The sequence below is a fragment of the Crocuta crocuta genome, unplaced genomic scaffold, assembly GCF_008692635.1.
Source record: "Crocuta crocuta isolate KB4526 unplaced genomic scaffold, BGI_CrCroc_1.0 scaffold28, whole genome shotgun sequence".
Lineage (NCBI taxonomy): Eukaryota > Metazoa > Chordata > Mammalia > Carnivora > Hyaenidae > Crocuta > Crocuta crocuta.
This window is the reverse complement of record NW_027533256.1, coordinates 2,686,059-2,703,183: the sequence shown is the minus strand read 5'-3', so window position 1 is coordinate 2,703,183 and position 17,125 is coordinate 2,686,059. Positions and strand designations below refer to the sequence as shown.

At 54.7% G+C, this 17,125-nt stretch overlaps 1 protein-coding gene across 1 annotated transcript in view; it reads left to right on the top strand.

The window, feature by feature from the left end:
• Positions 1-912: 912 nt before the first annotated feature.
• The window catches only part of MAT1A (methionine adenosyltransferase 1A), an 18,172-nt gene continuing 1,959 nt past the window's right edge, over positions 913-17,125 (top strand). The window contains exons 1-9 of the mRNA XM_077746431.1: positions 913-963; positions 1,053-1,418; positions 5,736-5,813; positions 6,643-6,765; positions 9,490-9,602; positions 10,030-10,173; positions 14,308-14,526; positions 16,231-16,413; positions 16,752-16,885. Of these exons, the coding sequence (XP_077602557.1) occupies positions 1,325-1,418; positions 5,736-5,813; positions 6,643-6,765; positions 9,490-9,602; positions 10,030-10,173; positions 14,308-14,526; positions 16,231-16,413; positions 16,752-16,885 (1,088 nt within the window). The 5' untranslated portion in view covers positions 913-963; positions 1,053-1,324. The remainder of the gene's footprint in view (positions 964-1,052; positions 1,419-5,735; positions 5,814-6,642; positions 6,766-9,489; positions 9,603-10,029; positions 10,174-14,307; positions 14,527-16,230; positions 16,414-16,751; positions 16,886-17,125) is intronic.

Genomic DNA, 17,125 nt, shown 5'->3' with positions numbered 1-17,125 from the left:
GCCTTTCGCTTCCCACAGTCCGGTGTTCGGTGCATGAGCTTTTGGCTGCTTGCATTTTATTGCCCTCTAGTGCGAACTGGTTTCTCCACCCATTCTCACTGTCTGTGACCTCAGTTCTGCACTGTTCCTGCAGCCTGAGGACGCAGCTAGGTCTGAGAGCGGGAGAGAAGGAAGAGAGAGCTGCTGTCATTTAGGGCATGAATTTGGCTACAGATATAACCCTGTCTACTTGTTTTCGTGGTCAACACAGAAAATGTGCAGGAGTCATGGCATCAGAATGTTGATCAAGTGTACAGGACTGAATAGGTAGATGTTTAATGTATCTTATGGAAGCTGGACTTGGGCAATTTCCCTATAATGAGTCCATCTCTTATACATATATATAAATATATGTATACTTTTAAATATATATAATTCTTTATATATATATACTGTCTTCTGCAACCTGTCCAGATACTTCTTTTAACATCTTGCTTATTAATGTGACTGCCGGTGTTTTAGAGAAGTTGACATCTTAGGTGCTTTCTATTGGCAGAGAAATGTGGGCTCAAAAGCTTTTCCTCTAAATGAACGTGTTGTGTAACGTCCAAGCTGGCTCAGAATACAGGTGTGTGCTCTTGCTCTGAGAAGGTAGAAGAAAGGGGAGAGCCCAACACAAACAAGGTGTGGGGGAGGAAGGGCAGCACCCAATGGCAAAGGCCACCCTGTGCCGCAGCCTTAGCCGAACCATATCTCTGGGAAGGGGTTCCTTGCTGCCTATTTGTATCCCTGAGTCTCCGCAGACCCCCGCCCTCCAACGTGGGATGTTAACCTTGGCCCAATATGGAGATTAGCTGCAGAGCTGAAGCCGAGTCCCAAAGGTCCTTCATTCAGTTCTGCAGAACTCTATACAGCCTTCTTCACCATACACTGACCAGACGTTGGGGCTTGGGAAATCCAAGCTGAGGACCGAAATTCCTCAAGGTAAGAAGACCTCCCCCCACTTCCCAGGAAATGGACTCCTCCAATTTTCTCACATGATTATTCAGACCCTTTCACTTTTCCATATAAAGGAGTCACTCAGGAGCAAGCGGTGACCAGTCGGAGAGAGTGACGCGTCCGTGCTCAGGCCCGCCCTCCTCACCGTCCTCACCTTCTGCTCAGGTGCTCCCAGGCGGTTCACCAGAAGCGAGCCCTGTGGCTCTGCCAAGGACAAACAAGCCTGTTGGGTTCACAGGGGAGAAAAAAGAAAACAGCAACCCACCACCACACAAAACCACCTCAGGCAAAGTCAACAGCATTGAAATCGTTACCTTGAAGAAACCAAGTGGAGAAGCGAGCGAAGATGAATGGCCCGGTAGATGGCTTGTGTGACCACTCTCTAAGTGAAGAAGGAGCCTTCATGTTCACGTCGGAGTCTGTAGGAGAGGGACACCCAGGTAAGTAGGTGGTTGTGGACCGATGATGGCCTGTGCCGGGGAAGCCATTTTACTAGGGGCCTTGAAAGCAATCTGTGTTCCTTACCATGAGGGGACCTCTGGAGACACCATAAGAAGCAGTTTTTTATTCTCCTAATTTAATAGTTGTGTAAAACAGTCACTGATTATGAAATGAGAAATTGTTCGTTAATGAAGCCAAGGGTTCATGCTGCTGCCCACTGCCAACACCTCCACACGATGAGGCCACCATAACACATGGTGGGTTGACTGAACATATTGCACATTGAACATGTATCAGATACCACATATTACACATCAAACATGTATCAGAGACCAGCTTTATATATTGGGGGTCAAGATAAAGCCTTATTATTGATGAGCGACTCAAGTCAACAGAGAATGTTCCAATGTTCTCTCAAACAAGACTGTGGTCACTAAGTTTTGCGTGTAAAGCCTGTGTAGTCTAGGAACGAACAGCACATTCCAGTAGTCACTGAGACAGATCTCCAGGTCCTGAAAGCCTCAGGTATATTACCCAGAAGAAATACAGATGACCTGTTGAGGAGGAAGAACATTCGAGTGTTTTTTGGTGCTGTGGGCAGATGGGGGAGGCGCGTGTGTGACAGTGAGGGCCATGATCAGAGCCTCAGGCTGCAGGTCAGTGATTCTCAGACATCAGGGAGCATCAGTATCACCCAGTAGGCTTGTTAAGACAGAGTGCCGGACCCCACCCCCAGAATTTTCTAATCTAGTAGATCTTGCATGAGGCTCCCTGTAAGTTCTCAGGAGATGCTTTTGCTGCTGCTGTGGGAACCACACTTTGTGAACAACTGCTCTAGAAGAATTTGGGGGCTGGACACACTGGTTTATCCCTTATGCACTTCTTCAATGTGTGTTCTTTTTTTCTGAGAGAGAGAGAGAGAGAGAGAGAGAGAGAGACAGTGTGAGCAGGAGAGGGTCAGAGAGAGAGGGAGACACAGAGTCCAAAACAGGCTCCAAGCTCTGAGCTAGCTGTCAGCACAGAGCCCGACGTGGGGCTCCAACCCACGAACTGTGAGATCATGACCTGAGCTGAAGTCGGACGCTTAACTGACTAGGCCACCCAGGCGCCCCTATTATGCACTTCAAAATTCATCTGAGAAATTAAAGTTTTGGTAACTATTCGCTAAGGCTACCTTTTTTTTCATCTTCCTCATCATTGTTATTTCATACCTTGTAACTCAGCTTTAGACATCACCTTCTATACGCTTTAGCTGGTGGGTCTCAACTGGGGGCAATTTGCCTCTTTTCCCCCAAGGGCATTTTGTAATGTCTGAAAACATTTTTGGTTGTCTGTCATACTCTGCTGTGAGGAGTTGGGGGTGCCACTGGCCTTTAGTGGATAGTGAGGCTACATCTGCTTCTAAACCTCCCTAATGCACAAGACCTTCCCCCCTGCAGCAAAGAATTTTCTGGCCCCCAATGTCAGTAGTGCCGCTGTTAAACCTTGGTTTAAACTCAGTTTTGTATGTGACTTAGCTCAATTCAAAACAAATAGCCCCCTTTCACTGTGCATAACTTTAGAAAGTCTCTAGGTTCACAACTCTCAGAGCCTCAAATTCACTGCTGTCTAACATGTGATGGCCATTCATGGGTTAGGATTTGCTCCACCTGGAAAAAGTGGGTGCCGGGGCGTGCAGGGGTCAGCGGTCCCATAGTGCACGCCCTGCTGTGCTCGGTGGACAGAGAAGGACAATTCTAATCAATCGAATGGCCGTTCTGTCTCCTTGATGATTGCCTTTCAGTCCGTGTGACTCTCCCTTCAGTTGCCACAATCAATTAACTGTACAACTAGGTCATCTTCCTCTAAGCTTGAGGGCTTCTTGCTTGTCATTCCAGTGCTGAACTCTTCCACCAGGAGGATCAAATGAATGCTTTCTCAACTCGCAAGAAAACCAACTCTTAGCTATCTTACGGCCACTGGGTGATACTGATAGCAATTTTGCAAGCCTAAAGAAACAGTTTAGAAAGAGCCTCCCGAGGCGTTATTTTAGTCTGCGGAAGTGTTTCAACACCCTTGCTCATCTTGGCTTTATCTCTAATGCCCCTTATCCCACTCCCCTGTGTGGACTGGGGACATGTGACCCGAGTCCTTGAAACAAGCAGAGTCGTCCACAGTCAGCATGTGAGTAATGCTAGGAGTCCTGATGGGTAAGGCTGGGGGAGGTATGTTAGCAGCAGGCTTTCACTGGTAGGAGTGTGCGGAGGTGGTGGCATTAAACAAGCCTAGATTTATAACTGCGGTCTGCCACTGGAGAGGGCGTGCCTAGAAAGCCCCGAGGTTTAGTAGCAGTTTCTCAAGGAAAGATGTGAGAGTTCACCTTTGATGGCAGATTACTATTTTAAGTTACGTTGGCGTGAATGCTTTAAATGATGAGCTTAGGACAGCAGAGCCGCTTGATTGTGGGTCTGGATTCTTCATATAAACACTAAAAAACAAAAAACAGAAGGACACAAGGGAACTTTTGGAGGTGACAGATGTTTCTTACCTTGTTTATGGTGATGATAACGTAAGAGCACTCACATGTCCAAACTCCTCAAATTGTGTACTTTAATTTTATGCAGATTAGTTTCGTACACCAATCATACCTCAATAAAACTGGAAAAAACTGTATTAATCTGTTAAAAGCTAACTCTGGGGACACCCAGGTGGCTCAGTCGGTTGAGTGTCCAACTTTGGCTCAGGTCACGATCTCATGGTTTGTGGGTTCGAGCCCCGCATTGGGCTCTGCGCTATCAGTGCAGAGCCTGCTAGGGATTCTCCCTCTACCTGTCTCTCTCAGTCCCTAGCTTGCTCTCTCTCTCTCTCAAAAATAAGAAAATAAACATGAAAAAAAGAGCCTATTCTGTGGGTATTTTGAACATTAAATGAGACATAATATGTGTAATAGATGTCATTTTTATTTCTGAATCTGTGAACATTGACAGTTCGCACAACCTCAAAGCAAGAGTGGACTTTTCCATCGTGCCATTGAGGAGTCCGCATGCTCAACCATGTGGAGTCCTGAAGGCAAGTAGTGGAAAAATAAGGTCGAATCCCGGGGGCTCCTGTTGAGCTGTGGTCAGTCCCACCTTGACTGAGGTCAAACCCAGCTAGGACATCTAGCCTCCAGGAGGCTGCTGAATGGCCAGGGGAAGATCTGAGAGCTGCTTATGGAAATGTAGAATAGCAGTGATGTGTAGAGGCTCTCTTACAGATTTCTGCAGCTGGGCCGGTGGATTCAGGCTTGGTGCTGTATACACAGTGTGTTGCTGCTCGCAGAAACTGCAGAGAAAAGTATGTTTGTCGCATCTGATTTTATGTGTTGGCACCTAATCTCACTGACATCATTAGCTATTTTAACTTCTTTTTTTTTAAATTTTTTTATTTATTTCTAAGAGAGAGAGAGAGAGACAGCGTGAGCAGGGGAGGGTCAGAGAGAGAGGGAGTCACAGACTGAAACAGGCTCCAGGCTCTGAGCTGGCGGCAGTCAGCACAGAGCTCGACGCGGGGCTCAAACCCACAAACCGCGAGATCATGACCTAAGCAAAAGTCGGACGCTTAACCGACTAAGCCACCCAGGCGCCCCTTAACTTCTTTTTTAATAATTATACATTTTAATGATCATATCCACTTGTTAAATATATATATATATTTATATATATACACATATATATCGATGATTATTTATTTTGGAGAAAGAGAGAGACCGTGCGAGTCAGGGGTAGAGCAGAGAGAGAAGAAGACAGAAGGCATGAAGCAGGCTCCTCACTGACAGCAGAGAGCCTGATAGGGGGCTAGAACTCATGAACCATAGGATCATGACCTGAGCCAAAGTCAGACACTCAACCATTGAGCCATCCAGTCACCCCAGCTATTTTAACTTCTATTTCTAGGAGTTTTCTAGATTTTAGACCTAAAGGGAATATCTTAAGGAATGAGAGACTTTTTAATAGAAGACTCTGTGTGTGTGTGTGTGTGTCTGTGTGTGTCTTTGTGTGTCTGTGTCTGTGTATCTGTGTCTTTAGTGTGAATTGCTTTAGTCTCTTAGAACTGATTTTGGAACGTATGTCTTTTTTGGGGAATGCTATGACCTTATATAATACACATCATCCAAAATTAACAGAAATGGGAAGAAGTAAAACTTTCAAAAAATTCCTAATTTTTTATATTTAAAGAGGTGTCCTCTTCAGTAGGTAGATTTGATATGTAAACTTACCAAATATCTAATTATTTGATACTTCAGTTTGTTGGACCTGGTATCTCTGTGATTCTTACACATGTTGCTTCTCCTCCAGACAAGATCTGTGACCAGATCAGTGATGCCGTGCTGGATGCCCATCTGAGGCAGGACCCCAATGCCAAGGTGGCTTGTGGTAAGGGACACCCACTCCCTGCTGAAGACCTCAATGGGCTGGGCATGAGGCCTTTGCCTGTGCTGACGCCCTCGGCACAGCAGAAAGCCAGGAGGGCCCCTGGAGGGCCCCCGAGGTGATCATGGGTGCAGCTGAATCAGGGCCTTGGCCAAGGTCACAGGGCAGGGGTGCCCAGCATGGAGACCAGAGCCCCACTGTCTACACTGTGCACTGCACAGACGGCTCCTTCCTCTCCTGTGCTCCCGCAGTCCCTGCACTGAGCACTACAGGGACCTGTGCCCTCTGAGGGTACGCTTTACCCTGGTACCTTTGTGAATGGCCAATGAGAAGGTTGGCCCGCCTTGACCTCAGGACCTCCGCCTGCAGTGGGGGCTTAGGAGTAAGGGGCAGGGGCGGCCTCCTGGAGTGTGTGTGTGTCTGTGTGTGTGTGAGGCGTGTTGACTGCATTCCTTATGACAGCCCTCTGCCACCATCGCCTTGCTTTGAGCCACACGGCAGTCCTACCGCTGTCTTCACGTGGCAGCTGGGGATGCAGACTTAGAGAGGCTGAATAAGCGGTTCAAGAGCACACGAGAAGGACGTGCTCACTGTGAGAGCGAGGTGTGACCCGTCTGTCGCAGTGTAGTTCTCCGGGCAGCATTCACATGTGGTCGCACTTCTACCGGGATTTGCTCTGCTTGTTAGCATTATTCCTTTATTTCTGGCCTCCATGCCCTGTAAGACTCTTCCTGAGCCCCTTTCTCAGTGCCGAGCGGGCTCTGGGCGCGGTGCTCCCTCTGCTGGCGCCTGGCCACTGAACTTCCCTCCCCCCCCCCCCCCCCCCTTGCAGAGACGGTGTGTAAGACGGGCATGGTGCTGCTCTGTGGAGAGATCACCTCCACGGCCACAGTGGACTACCAGCGGGTGGTGAGAAGCACCATCAGGCACATCGGCTACGACGACTCCGCCAAGGGTGAGGCGGACCCCTGGGTCTGAAACACGTGGGCGCCCCTGAGGCTGTGTCAGATTGGGGGGGGGTGTCCATCCTCTGCAAGTGCAAGTCCCAACCGGGAGAAGTAACACTCCTTGGCCCGCCTGGCAGGTCACGCGTCATAGTCTCTGGCGATAGCATGGCGGCCCAGCGGATGGCGCCCGGTTGACTAGCCAGGGTCCATCCGTGTGGCCTCTGGTCTTGGTGCTGGCAAAGGCTTTGGAAGAGAGAAGCACTGAGTAAAGGGAGCCGCCCTCCGCTGGGGAGATGATCTCTGCCAGGCGGGGGCGCTGCTCTCTGTATTTGTTCTCTTAACTGTTTGAGGCCCTCTGCTGCGCTTCTCCCGGAGAGGAGTCTCCAACTGAGGCTTGGAGATATGAATAATTTGCGCGTAAGGTGATGGCCAGTAAGCGGATGCCCCTTTGAGACTTCTGCGCTTTCTGCCTAACGATGCGGCTTCTCATTCTAAACAAAGAAAAACAAAGCAACTCGGCCCAGAACCGGTCCTCATAGCAGGCGAAGAAGACAGGCTGGCCGAGGTTGGCCCCAGGGGCAGGCAGTGTGGGACGTTGCATCCCAGGGAAGGGGTCCAGGCCCTGGCAGGAATCGAGGAAGGGCGCTGTAACCAGGCCAGAGTGACAGCTAGAAAGAACGGGGCAGGGAGAGGGGGCTCATAGCAGATTCCAACATCTGAGACGGGGCAGGGCGGGAAGGGACCCAGTTTGGAGCGGCATCCGAGGACTGTGTGCGAGAGCCGATGCTGAGGGCCTGTGCACCCAGACTTCCCACTTACGGGTTCTTTAGGGTGACGTATGCCACCTCTGTGGGGCGGGGCAGGCTGGCATGATGCAATGCACACGTATGAGCGAGAGTCCCTCGTCGCTGAGGGTGCAGACACAGAAGCTCACTGCAGCCACCTCTGTCCCGCCCAGGGTACTCACTCGAGCACAGGAAAGCGAGGTGAGAACCAGTGAGCACGGGAACATTCTCGCAGTCAGCACAGGGGGTGTTCATAGAGGAAATACATTGTCGCAGGCCCGCAGCCTCCCCACCTGTTACCATGCACAGCTACACCCCTGTCCTATCAGGAGCAGGCCACTGTTTAAGACATGTAGGCCTTATTCAAGAGCAAGCCCTGTTCTGCACTCGGTGGAGGGGGCACTTCCCAGGAGGCAACGTGTGCTGGGCAGGAAGAAGCGAGAGAGAGCCCAGCTCTGCTGCCGGCCGCATTTCTGTGCACCCAGCCGGCCGCTGTGCCTGTAACCCGGAGGACCCCAGACAGCGACAGCGTGGCGGCTGCACTAGCAGGTCCCCGGGCCGACCGCCCCACACTGCTCTTTGCTGCACACCTGCTGGGCTGGCTGCCCTCCGAGCTCTGCTCCTCACCCCTTGGCCCCCTGAATTCGATTTTTCCGAACCGCTTGGAGCCCTGGGCGGATTTGCAGCGCTGAGAAGCTTCACTATTCAGAGAGCGATTAGGGAAAATGCAAAATGTTTACTGCGCAGTCAGTGAGTCCTCGGCAGGCCTCTAAAGATGCCTCGTTGGTTTGTGTGTTCAAAAACATTCTCTGGGAACAGGAAGCTGCAATGGCGTCCTGGTGCTCCCAGAGTGGGGGCACTGCTGGGCGTTAAACGGTGCCGCAGGAGGTGCCCAGCGGCGAGTACCTTGGAGGGAGGGGGAGGGAAGGTCCAGGAACAGGAACGTTTACTGAGAGCTTGTTGGATTTGGGCATGTGGGGACAGGGAGCTGGAGGGAGAGCATTCTAGATGGAGACCTAGTGGAGGTAGGAAAACGGGCCACGCTGAAGGCTAGCCCCGGGAGTGTGTCGGGGGGCTAGGTGGTACTGAGGTGTCTCAGTTCGCCTTCACCGGGCAGCAGGCCCCACGGGAAGCACGTACATAAACAACAGCCTTGATCTGGGTCGGCCGATTGGTTTTAGTAAAGTTCACACTGGCAGCATAGGTAGAACAGACTGGAAAGAGAGTGACAGCTCCTCAGCTTGTCACTGATACGTGACCTGGTGGTGGAGCATCCGTGAGTGTCAGCCCCCGAGTCACACAGTGCCCATGACCGGGGCCAGCAAGGCCCACAGGGAGAGGATCGCGCTGGCTGTGCCCAGCGGCCCCTTCTGGGGGCTCTGGGGAGGGGACTGCCGCTGGCCAGCGCCCCCCAGACAAGTCCCAGGCCTGCGGCAGGGCGCCTGGGAACTGCGGGGGTGGGCAGACGTGGCCGTGACCTCCAGAGGCGTGGCTTTCCCATTTGGCTCCAGGCCCTGTGCAGAGCTTGGGATCCGAGGACTCTGGGAGCCTCTCTGCACAGTTGATGTGCACCGTCTTTGTTCAATGTGTTTCATACGTAGACACCTGGGCCCGGGCCACAAGTCCCCCAGCCCAGCTATTACCTGGTTTTTTACACTGCAGTTCTGTGTAGGGTATATATTTTTAATCTGGGTATAATCGACTGTAGTAAAACACGCTGTGGAGGATATTCTCTGACCAGTCTTGCAGATGATAACATGGGGCAGACCTGTGGCCTTCCCTATCCTGGGCCTCTCAGCTTTGGGCCCAGGCGGATCCCAGCTGTTTAGAGACCGCCCACCCCACCACGAAATGCCATGTCGGGGGCTGAGCAGTCTGCCAGGATGCCGGAAGCCCCCCTCGGTGTGACCCGTGTCCCCACGAAGGCCCGCTCTCCCTTCTGCCTAGGCTTTGACTTCAAGACCTGCAACGTGCTGGTGGCCCTGGAGCAACAGTCCCCGGACATTGCCCGCTGTGTGCACCTAGACAGAAACGAAGAGGACGTCGGGGCCGGAGATCAGGTGACTAAACAGGGGGCGCAGCTGTGCCGTCAGGTGGGCAGGAGAGCGCTGCTTGTGTCCACCCTGGCTCCGTGCCGAGAGGCCAGCCGGGAAGTTCCTGAGTAATGGATTGGACCCACAGTGGGGCGGACCCCCTCCATACCCCCAGGAGCCCCGGGGAGGTCCGTGTGCCTGGAATAAATTAGGACACCCCTGCTTCAGGACAGCAACTCGAGAACGCGGCCTACTTGGGGAAGACTGGTGGCCAATGCCCGATTTGGGCTTGTCTTCTCCCCTGTCCCAGAGCGTTGGGAGGTCAAGGGCCGCGTCTTCCCCTCCACAAGGGCCCCGGGGCAGATGTGCACAAGGCACCCAATACAGCTATGGCCTAGATGAGAAGAAAGTCTTCCTGTCTTCTAACATGCGTGTTGTTGACGTTCTCCTCCAGGGTCTCATGTTCGGCTACGCCACTGACGAGACGGAAGAGTGCATGCCCCTCACTATCATCCTGGCCCACAAGCTCAATGCCCGAATGGCGGACCTCAGGCGCTCTGGGGTCCTCCCCTGGCTGAGGCCTGACTCCAAGACCCAGGTGAGCCTTCTCCTCCCCCCTCCCGTGGAGTTCCCCCCCCCCACTGTCAGCAGCCCGGGGTCCCCTTGGTTCTTATCATTGTTAGAATCAAAATGTTCAGTCCAGACCTTCAAAGAATTGTTGATTGTGAATAAGACTCTTTATTAGAAAACCCTTCAGGTCTATGTGTTTTCTCCCCTGATTTTTTTATTGTGAAAAATATCAAAAATACAGAAAAATTGATTTTTTTTCCTTCTTAGCATGTGTTGACCCTGGTGATATGGTTCCTTGATTCCTGCTGCACATTTAGTTGTTGTTGTTTTTTTTAATAGTTTATTGCACATTTAGTTCTTAACTGGCCTGACTTTCGGTCACTGCCCACTCACAGCCGCAAGCCTCCACACCTCGAGCAAGGTCCACAGGCCAAGTTGACAAGTGCGATCTCGCTGTGCCCCTTTATCACTGTTTCTCATGAAAACGCTTTCCCATTGCTGTTCTGGACTCTCTGTCCCCAGGGGCCCTGACCTCTCTGCTCCAGACCATGGGGACGTCCCCGCCGGAGTCCACATGTGAAGGCCGGCGGTGATGCAAGTGTTAGTGCACATGGGCAGAGGTGCCCCGTCCACCTCCCCTCTCCAGGTCCCTGCCCTGTGTCACCCTGGTGGCCCTGCTGGCCCCCTTCCCGGGGCTTTTTCCCCTGGCTCATCTCCCAGCGTCCAACAGGCCATTGGCACTTTTGCACACCTCTCCCCTTCCACCCGTGCTTGCACTCAGCTTCTACTGTGTCATGCTCAGCACCCAGAACTTCCACCCGCAGGATGTCGGGATCAGCAGCCCTGTTTCTCATTCCCCCTGCAAACACGTGTGCCCGAGAGCCATCGTGTGCAGCCTCCCGGTCACCTCCTCCTCCGCTCCAGGGAGGCCACGGTGCCCCCCACCCCGTCCTGCTCAGTGCCCCTCTGTCTCCATCCTGCCTCGCTTCATGTTTTCCCTAGAGAGCATCTCTTCTGCCCCAGTCTGATTGCCAGGCCACCGTGGGGATGCGCGCCGTGCCCTCCCAAGGACTTTCCGTGCCTGGAAATGCCACTTAACTCCCTTTGGACTTCAAATTTCCTAATACTTGCTTGGAATCCTTTACAGTTGTCTGCTTCCTACAGGGAGAAAACCCCAGGGTGTTATTTTGCCATTCCAAGCCTCTTATCTCTTCCGGTTTTACCGTCCTCCCCCTCCCCCTCCCCAGTCCTTGCTTAATCTCAATTACTTCGCTCCTTAGTGCTTGGCGCCTCTGCTCCCGCCCTTCACCTCACCTGGAATCTTCTCAGGTTCCCTCCTGTCCATCAGTGGCCAGCAAAGCTCCCACCTCCTGCGGTTTCCCCTGGTGCCCACCACCAGACGGGGTCTTCTCCTGCCCCCGGACTTGGAATGTGGCGCACGTGGTTGTATAGCTCAGTGTGGGGCACGTGACGGTCCCATGGCCCCCGCCGCACGGAGGTGCACTGATCTCACCGCAGGTGTGAGGCTGCACGGGGTGAGGTTGCAGCTGTCTGAACCCGGGATGAGGAAGTACCTTTGTGGCCTAAAGCCAGCCCTTCCTGGTGTTCTCCGCATGCCCCCTAGGGCGGGGAGTGGAGCCGTCAGCATCCCTCAGGTGTTCCTCGGGGTCGTGGGGCAGGAGAGGGTATCAATGGAAAGGGGCCCACGGCTGCTGGTGCCCCCGGCCCCGTCCCGTCCGGAACCGTGCTGGGATGGGAGGCAGGAGGCGGGTTTGTGGAAAACGGGATCCTAGAGCAGGGGCTGGAGGAAGGAGAGCGCTGGGACTTCCCTTTCCTCGTGTGGCCGTGAGACCTGGGGGCACCGCGGTGGACCAGCCGAAATAGGGGAGGCCCCCATCGTCCCGCTCAGCGGTAGAGGTGTGAGGACCTTCCCGCAGGGACACGTGGAATTCTCTTGATGCTACTTTGGATGCCAAAGTCCACCTCACTGCCCCCCCCCTGCAGGGGGGCCAAGCTCCTGGTGTCACAGAAGCCCCGGGTGGGTCTGCCCCGCTGCCCAAGGGTCGCTGTGCTAGGACCCGTTTCTAGGCTGGCTCCATGGCCTGTTGGTGAAGGACTTTCCTCATCTGACCAGAGTGTTAACGGTGAACAGGATGAATCTTTCCACCTGAGCGAATTCTGGCCGCTGATATTGCGAACCGAGCGGCAGTCCGGAAGGCCGTTTCTGTGCCCGGTCAGAGTGGTGTTTTCCGTGGGTGTGTTTCCCCCGCATCTTGCTGAGGCGATGAGAGAAGAGGCACGCTTGGAACCCTTGGCTCGGCCACAGTCCTGCAGCCCTATGTGGATGGGTGTTGCTGGGGCTCTCGGCCGGTGGTGGGGAGCAGAGGAGGCGCCTCGGGAGCGCCTCTGGGTGCCGGCCTTCTCCCGAGGCCCGGTGCCGATATAACCGATCTGGTCCTGGAGCCAGCCACGGAGCCACCCCTCCTGCGGACCCCCACCCCAACTCTAGCAGCCCATCACATCTGTGTGCACGTAGCCCAGCATTTAAAGGTAGCTCTCAGGATTCAGATGTCACTGCGCACCTGCCCCTCGCACTAGGATCAGGCGTCACATGGGCTGGGCTCTTCTCTTCCTTCTTCTGGATTCCACCCACCTGTTCTTTGAACTGGGCAAGGCACAGAGTAGCAGTTTGATGCAGGCCCAGTGTTTGGTGGATATTTGAGGGGCCTTGGGCGGGCAGAGACCTTGCTGCCGGCACGGCCCTGGAGAGGCACCATTTGCTGTCCCGTGGTCCTCTCAAGGCCCTGGGGTAGGAAGTAGTGCTGTGCGTGCCAGCCAGCGTGGCTACCAGGGACATGTGGCATAACCGCGCTCCCGCAGGCCCCGCACCCGGCACTGCGCTTGTGGATCCACACTGCCCTTTGGTTCCCGCATGTCCCTCGGGGTCTTGAGTGACAGCCTTCTGCTGGGCAGAGCCCTGGCTCTGTTGGCTGTGTGATCTTGACCCAGGTGCTCTGTTCAGGGGCCTGAGCCCTCCTAGCTGTAACACAGGGTGGTAGCAGCGGCTCGCAGCTCGTGGCCTGGCTTCCAGCGTGCAGGGCCTGCAGTCAAAGCCGGTTTCTCTCCAGTGTCATCCACTGTCCTCACCGTCCCCTTCCCTCTGGCTCCACAAGCCCAGGGGGCCCAGACCGCAGTCCTCTGTTACCAACGGAATGGGGCTGTGTCATCGGGCTGGGACATCATGCTCACTGTCGAGTCACTAGAGCACGGGGTCTCTGAATGAGGATTTGGTCTGTGCTGCTGCAGGAATGGCCACCAGCTTTCGGATCAGGCAGAGCGGGGTCTGGCTCTCTGGCTTGTCACAGGCTGCTGCGTGACTTCAGACAAGGCACTTCGATTCTCCTAGCCTGGCTTTTGCTCCTTTGTAAAGCAGAGCTGATACTGCCTGGCTTGCTGGGATGACCTAAACGTGAACTGGCCACACACAGATGGCCCACCTGGGGAGAAGCGAGGGTTAGAACAGCCCCTGTGGCTTGCCCTGCAAGGTTACCTTCCTTCCACACGCTCTCGGCTCTTTTCCTTTCTTTTGCTCAGGCACCCAGAAGCTGGCCTTCTGGGCTTGTTGCTCCATCTCCGCCAGCCTGACCTGAGCCCCTGTCACCCTGTCCCTACAGCAGGCCAGTCTTCTGGCCCCACACACTTCTGGAGCTCCTCTGCCAAGGGGCTGGAGCAGCCGGTGTGGCCCATGGATGCCTGTGATCTTTGGCAGGAGCTCTGAGCCATGGAGGGTGGAGAGAGGGCTTTGGCCAGGGGGACCTTCGCTGGCACCCAGAACCCACTGACATAGAAGGGGAGGAGTCTAGTTGGGTCACAAGTAGAGAGGAAACTCTAACCCTGAGTCTCTAAGTGGCACTAATTGTGGTCATAGGTGGGAATAGCTCATGCCTCACACCCAGCCATCCCCTGGCACTGGGCAAATACTCAAATACAAGAAGATGTCCGATTAACTTTCCCAGAGGTCCTTGGAGGACAAGAAGCTCCCCACCCCCTCGCTTGGCTCCTGGGAGTCCCGCCTGCCCCGAGTGTCTGTGCCTGGCAGCGGTGTGTCCTCGGCTGGGGGCAGGGCCTCACCACGTCTCCTCCTGCCCTTGTGACTTGACAGGTGACAGTGCAGTACATACAGGACAATGGTGCAGTCATCCCCGTGCGCGTCCACACCATCGTCATCTCCGTGCAGCACAATGAGGACATAACGCTGGAGGACATGCGCACGGCCCTGAAGGAGCAGGTGATCGCGGCCGTGGTGCCAGCCAAGTACCTGGACGAAGACACCATTTACCATCTGCAGCCCAGCGGGCGGTTCGTCATCGGAGGTCCCCAGGTGCGCCCTTGCCTCGGAGCAAAGCTCTCCTGGTGTGTCTGTGTTACTGGACGTCTTACCCCCTGAGCGCTCAGGAGGAGGTGCCTTTGTGTGACTCAGCCATGTCCGGCCCTGGACAGAACACGGGGTCGGCTCACACTCCGTGGGGCCTGCCGTCCCTGTGTCAGTGCAGGAGGAATTGGGGGCATGTCCCCGGGACTCACCCAGCTAGTGTGGCCTGGCCCTCCCCCTCCAGACATGTCATGCTGGCCCAAGCCACTGCCTTGCCCGTCTAGATGCCAGCTCACCGCCGCGGGCGGCCGGCCTCTCCCGGATGGCACTCCTGGGCCTTTGCCACAGGTCTCCTTTGTGGCAGCAGAGAGGAAGTGGTGATGGGCAGAGCACATCTGAGGGGCTGCTGACCTCTGCCCGGGGCGCCTCAGTGGGGACGCGTTACCGCAAAGCAGAGCCCCTGTAACAGGATCCGCGACCAAATGTAGAGCAGAAACAGGTTGAAGGAACGGTAGAGCTGACCACCATTCCCTGCAGGACATCTCAAAGCCTAGATGTGCCAGTGGGAAGTGTGGGTCTCCTAGCAGGGGAATAGAGTATGCGGCCTTTCCCCAAAGCACTTAACATCATCACCGCGATCCCCCAGTGGTTCATTCGGTTGAGTAGCTGACTCTTGATCTCAGCTCAGGTCATGGCCCCAGGATCATGGGATCGAGCCCTGAGTCAGGCCCCATGCCTGGGATTCTCTCTCTCCTGGGGCACCTGGGTGGCTCAGTCTGTTAAGCATCTGACTTTGGCTAAGGTCGTGATGGGGTTCATGATGGGTTCAAGCCCCACATCAGGCTCTCTGCTGTCAGTGTGGAGACTGCTTTGGAACCTCTGACCTCCCTGCTCCTCTCTGCCTCTCCCCTCCTCGCTTGAAAAAAGATTCTTCTTCCTCTGTCCCTCCCCTCACCCAGAAAAAAAAAAGATAAAAAAAAAACAAACAAACCCATCATTACTGCCTGATGTTGCACAGAGCAGACACTTGAAGAAATGGGCTCCATGGCATTTCCTGGGAGCTGCCAGCCAGGGCCACAGTCCAGGGCGTGTCCCGGCCCAGGACTCTCCTGGAGCTTGGATCTTCCCATCGCAAATGACTCATAAAAGTAGACTGAAGTAGGAGCCGGCTGTGTTTCCAGAGAACCTCTGGCCCTTAGTTTGCACTTTCTGATGAGGCTCTGGCAGGTTACCTGATTTCTGTAGTGGGTCAGTGACTGAACTGGGTTACAGTGCAAGATTTCTTTTTTATTTTTTTAAAACTATTTAAAAAATTTTTTAATGTTTTATTTATTTCTGAGAGAGAGACAGAGAGAGCATGAGCAGGGGAGGATCAGAGAGAGAGGGAATTACAGAATCTGAAGCAGGCTCCAGGCTCTGAGCTGTCAGCACAGAGCCCCACACGGGTCTCGAACCCACAAACCGTGAGATCATGACCTGAGCCAAAGTCGGACACTTAACCAACTGAGCCACCCAGACGCCCCTACATTGCAAGGTTTCTAGCTGACTCCCACCTTTGGAGGGAGGGGGGCTTTGAAAATGTCCACAGGCAGCTTCAGGGCATGCTTTCCTTGTTAGTCCAGCGGCCATCACCGCGCTGCAGCTGCCGGTCCGCCCTGCCCTGTGGGGACCCCGGTTCTCATCCCCCCCCCATTTCTTCCTTTCCCTCTGCAGGGAGATGCAGGCGTCACCGGCCGGAAGATTATCGTGGACACGTATGGCGGCTGGGGGGCGCACGGCGGCGGCGCCTTCTCTGGGAAGGACTACACAAAGGTGGACCGCTCGGCGGCCTACGCTGCCCGCTGGGTGGCCAAGTCCCTGGTGAAAGCGGGGCTGTGCCGCAGAGTGCTCGTGCAGGTGGGTGGGCCCCGCTCTGCCAGCCCCATCTCTGCCCCGGGTTGGGTGAGAGGCCATGCTGGCCACATGCCTTGCCAAAGGCTGGGACTGTGTGCTGCACTGGGCACTGGGGCGTGGACCCTGAAACCCCAAGGGAGGGAGAAGACCTTCAGGGAGAGAGGCATATGCCGAAACTGCGTGCTGTGAAGATGGCAGAGGTTTCTAGACAGACGCGGTTGGGGAGCTCCTTGGGCAAGGGGTGGGCGGTTCCCGCTGCCCCTCTCAGAGGGCATCGGGTCTCTGAGGAGCAGATCCCCTGCACAGAGGCTTCCGGCCCTGACCCTGGTCTCTTCTGGAAGGTTTCCTATGCCATTGGTGTGGCTGAGCCCCTGTCCATTTCCATCTTCACCTATGGAACCTCCCAGAAGACAGAAAGAGAGCTGCTAGAGGTGGTCAACAAGAACTTTGACCTCCGGCCCGGGGTCATCGTCAGGTAAATCACCGCCCCGTCGCTGCCAGGTGGGGCCTTCCTCCTCCCTCACCCAGATGTTTGGCTTCGCTGAGAGAGAAACGGAAAGGACTTTCAGCCTCCCCGAAGCAGGAGGGCGTCCAAGCTCCTAGCCCAGCACAAGGCACACCCCAAGTACAGGCTGTCTGCTTTTCAGGTTGAAGGGGGCTGTCTACGGTCCTTGCTGGCCCAGAGACACTGACTCCAGGGGGACATCCTTGGGTA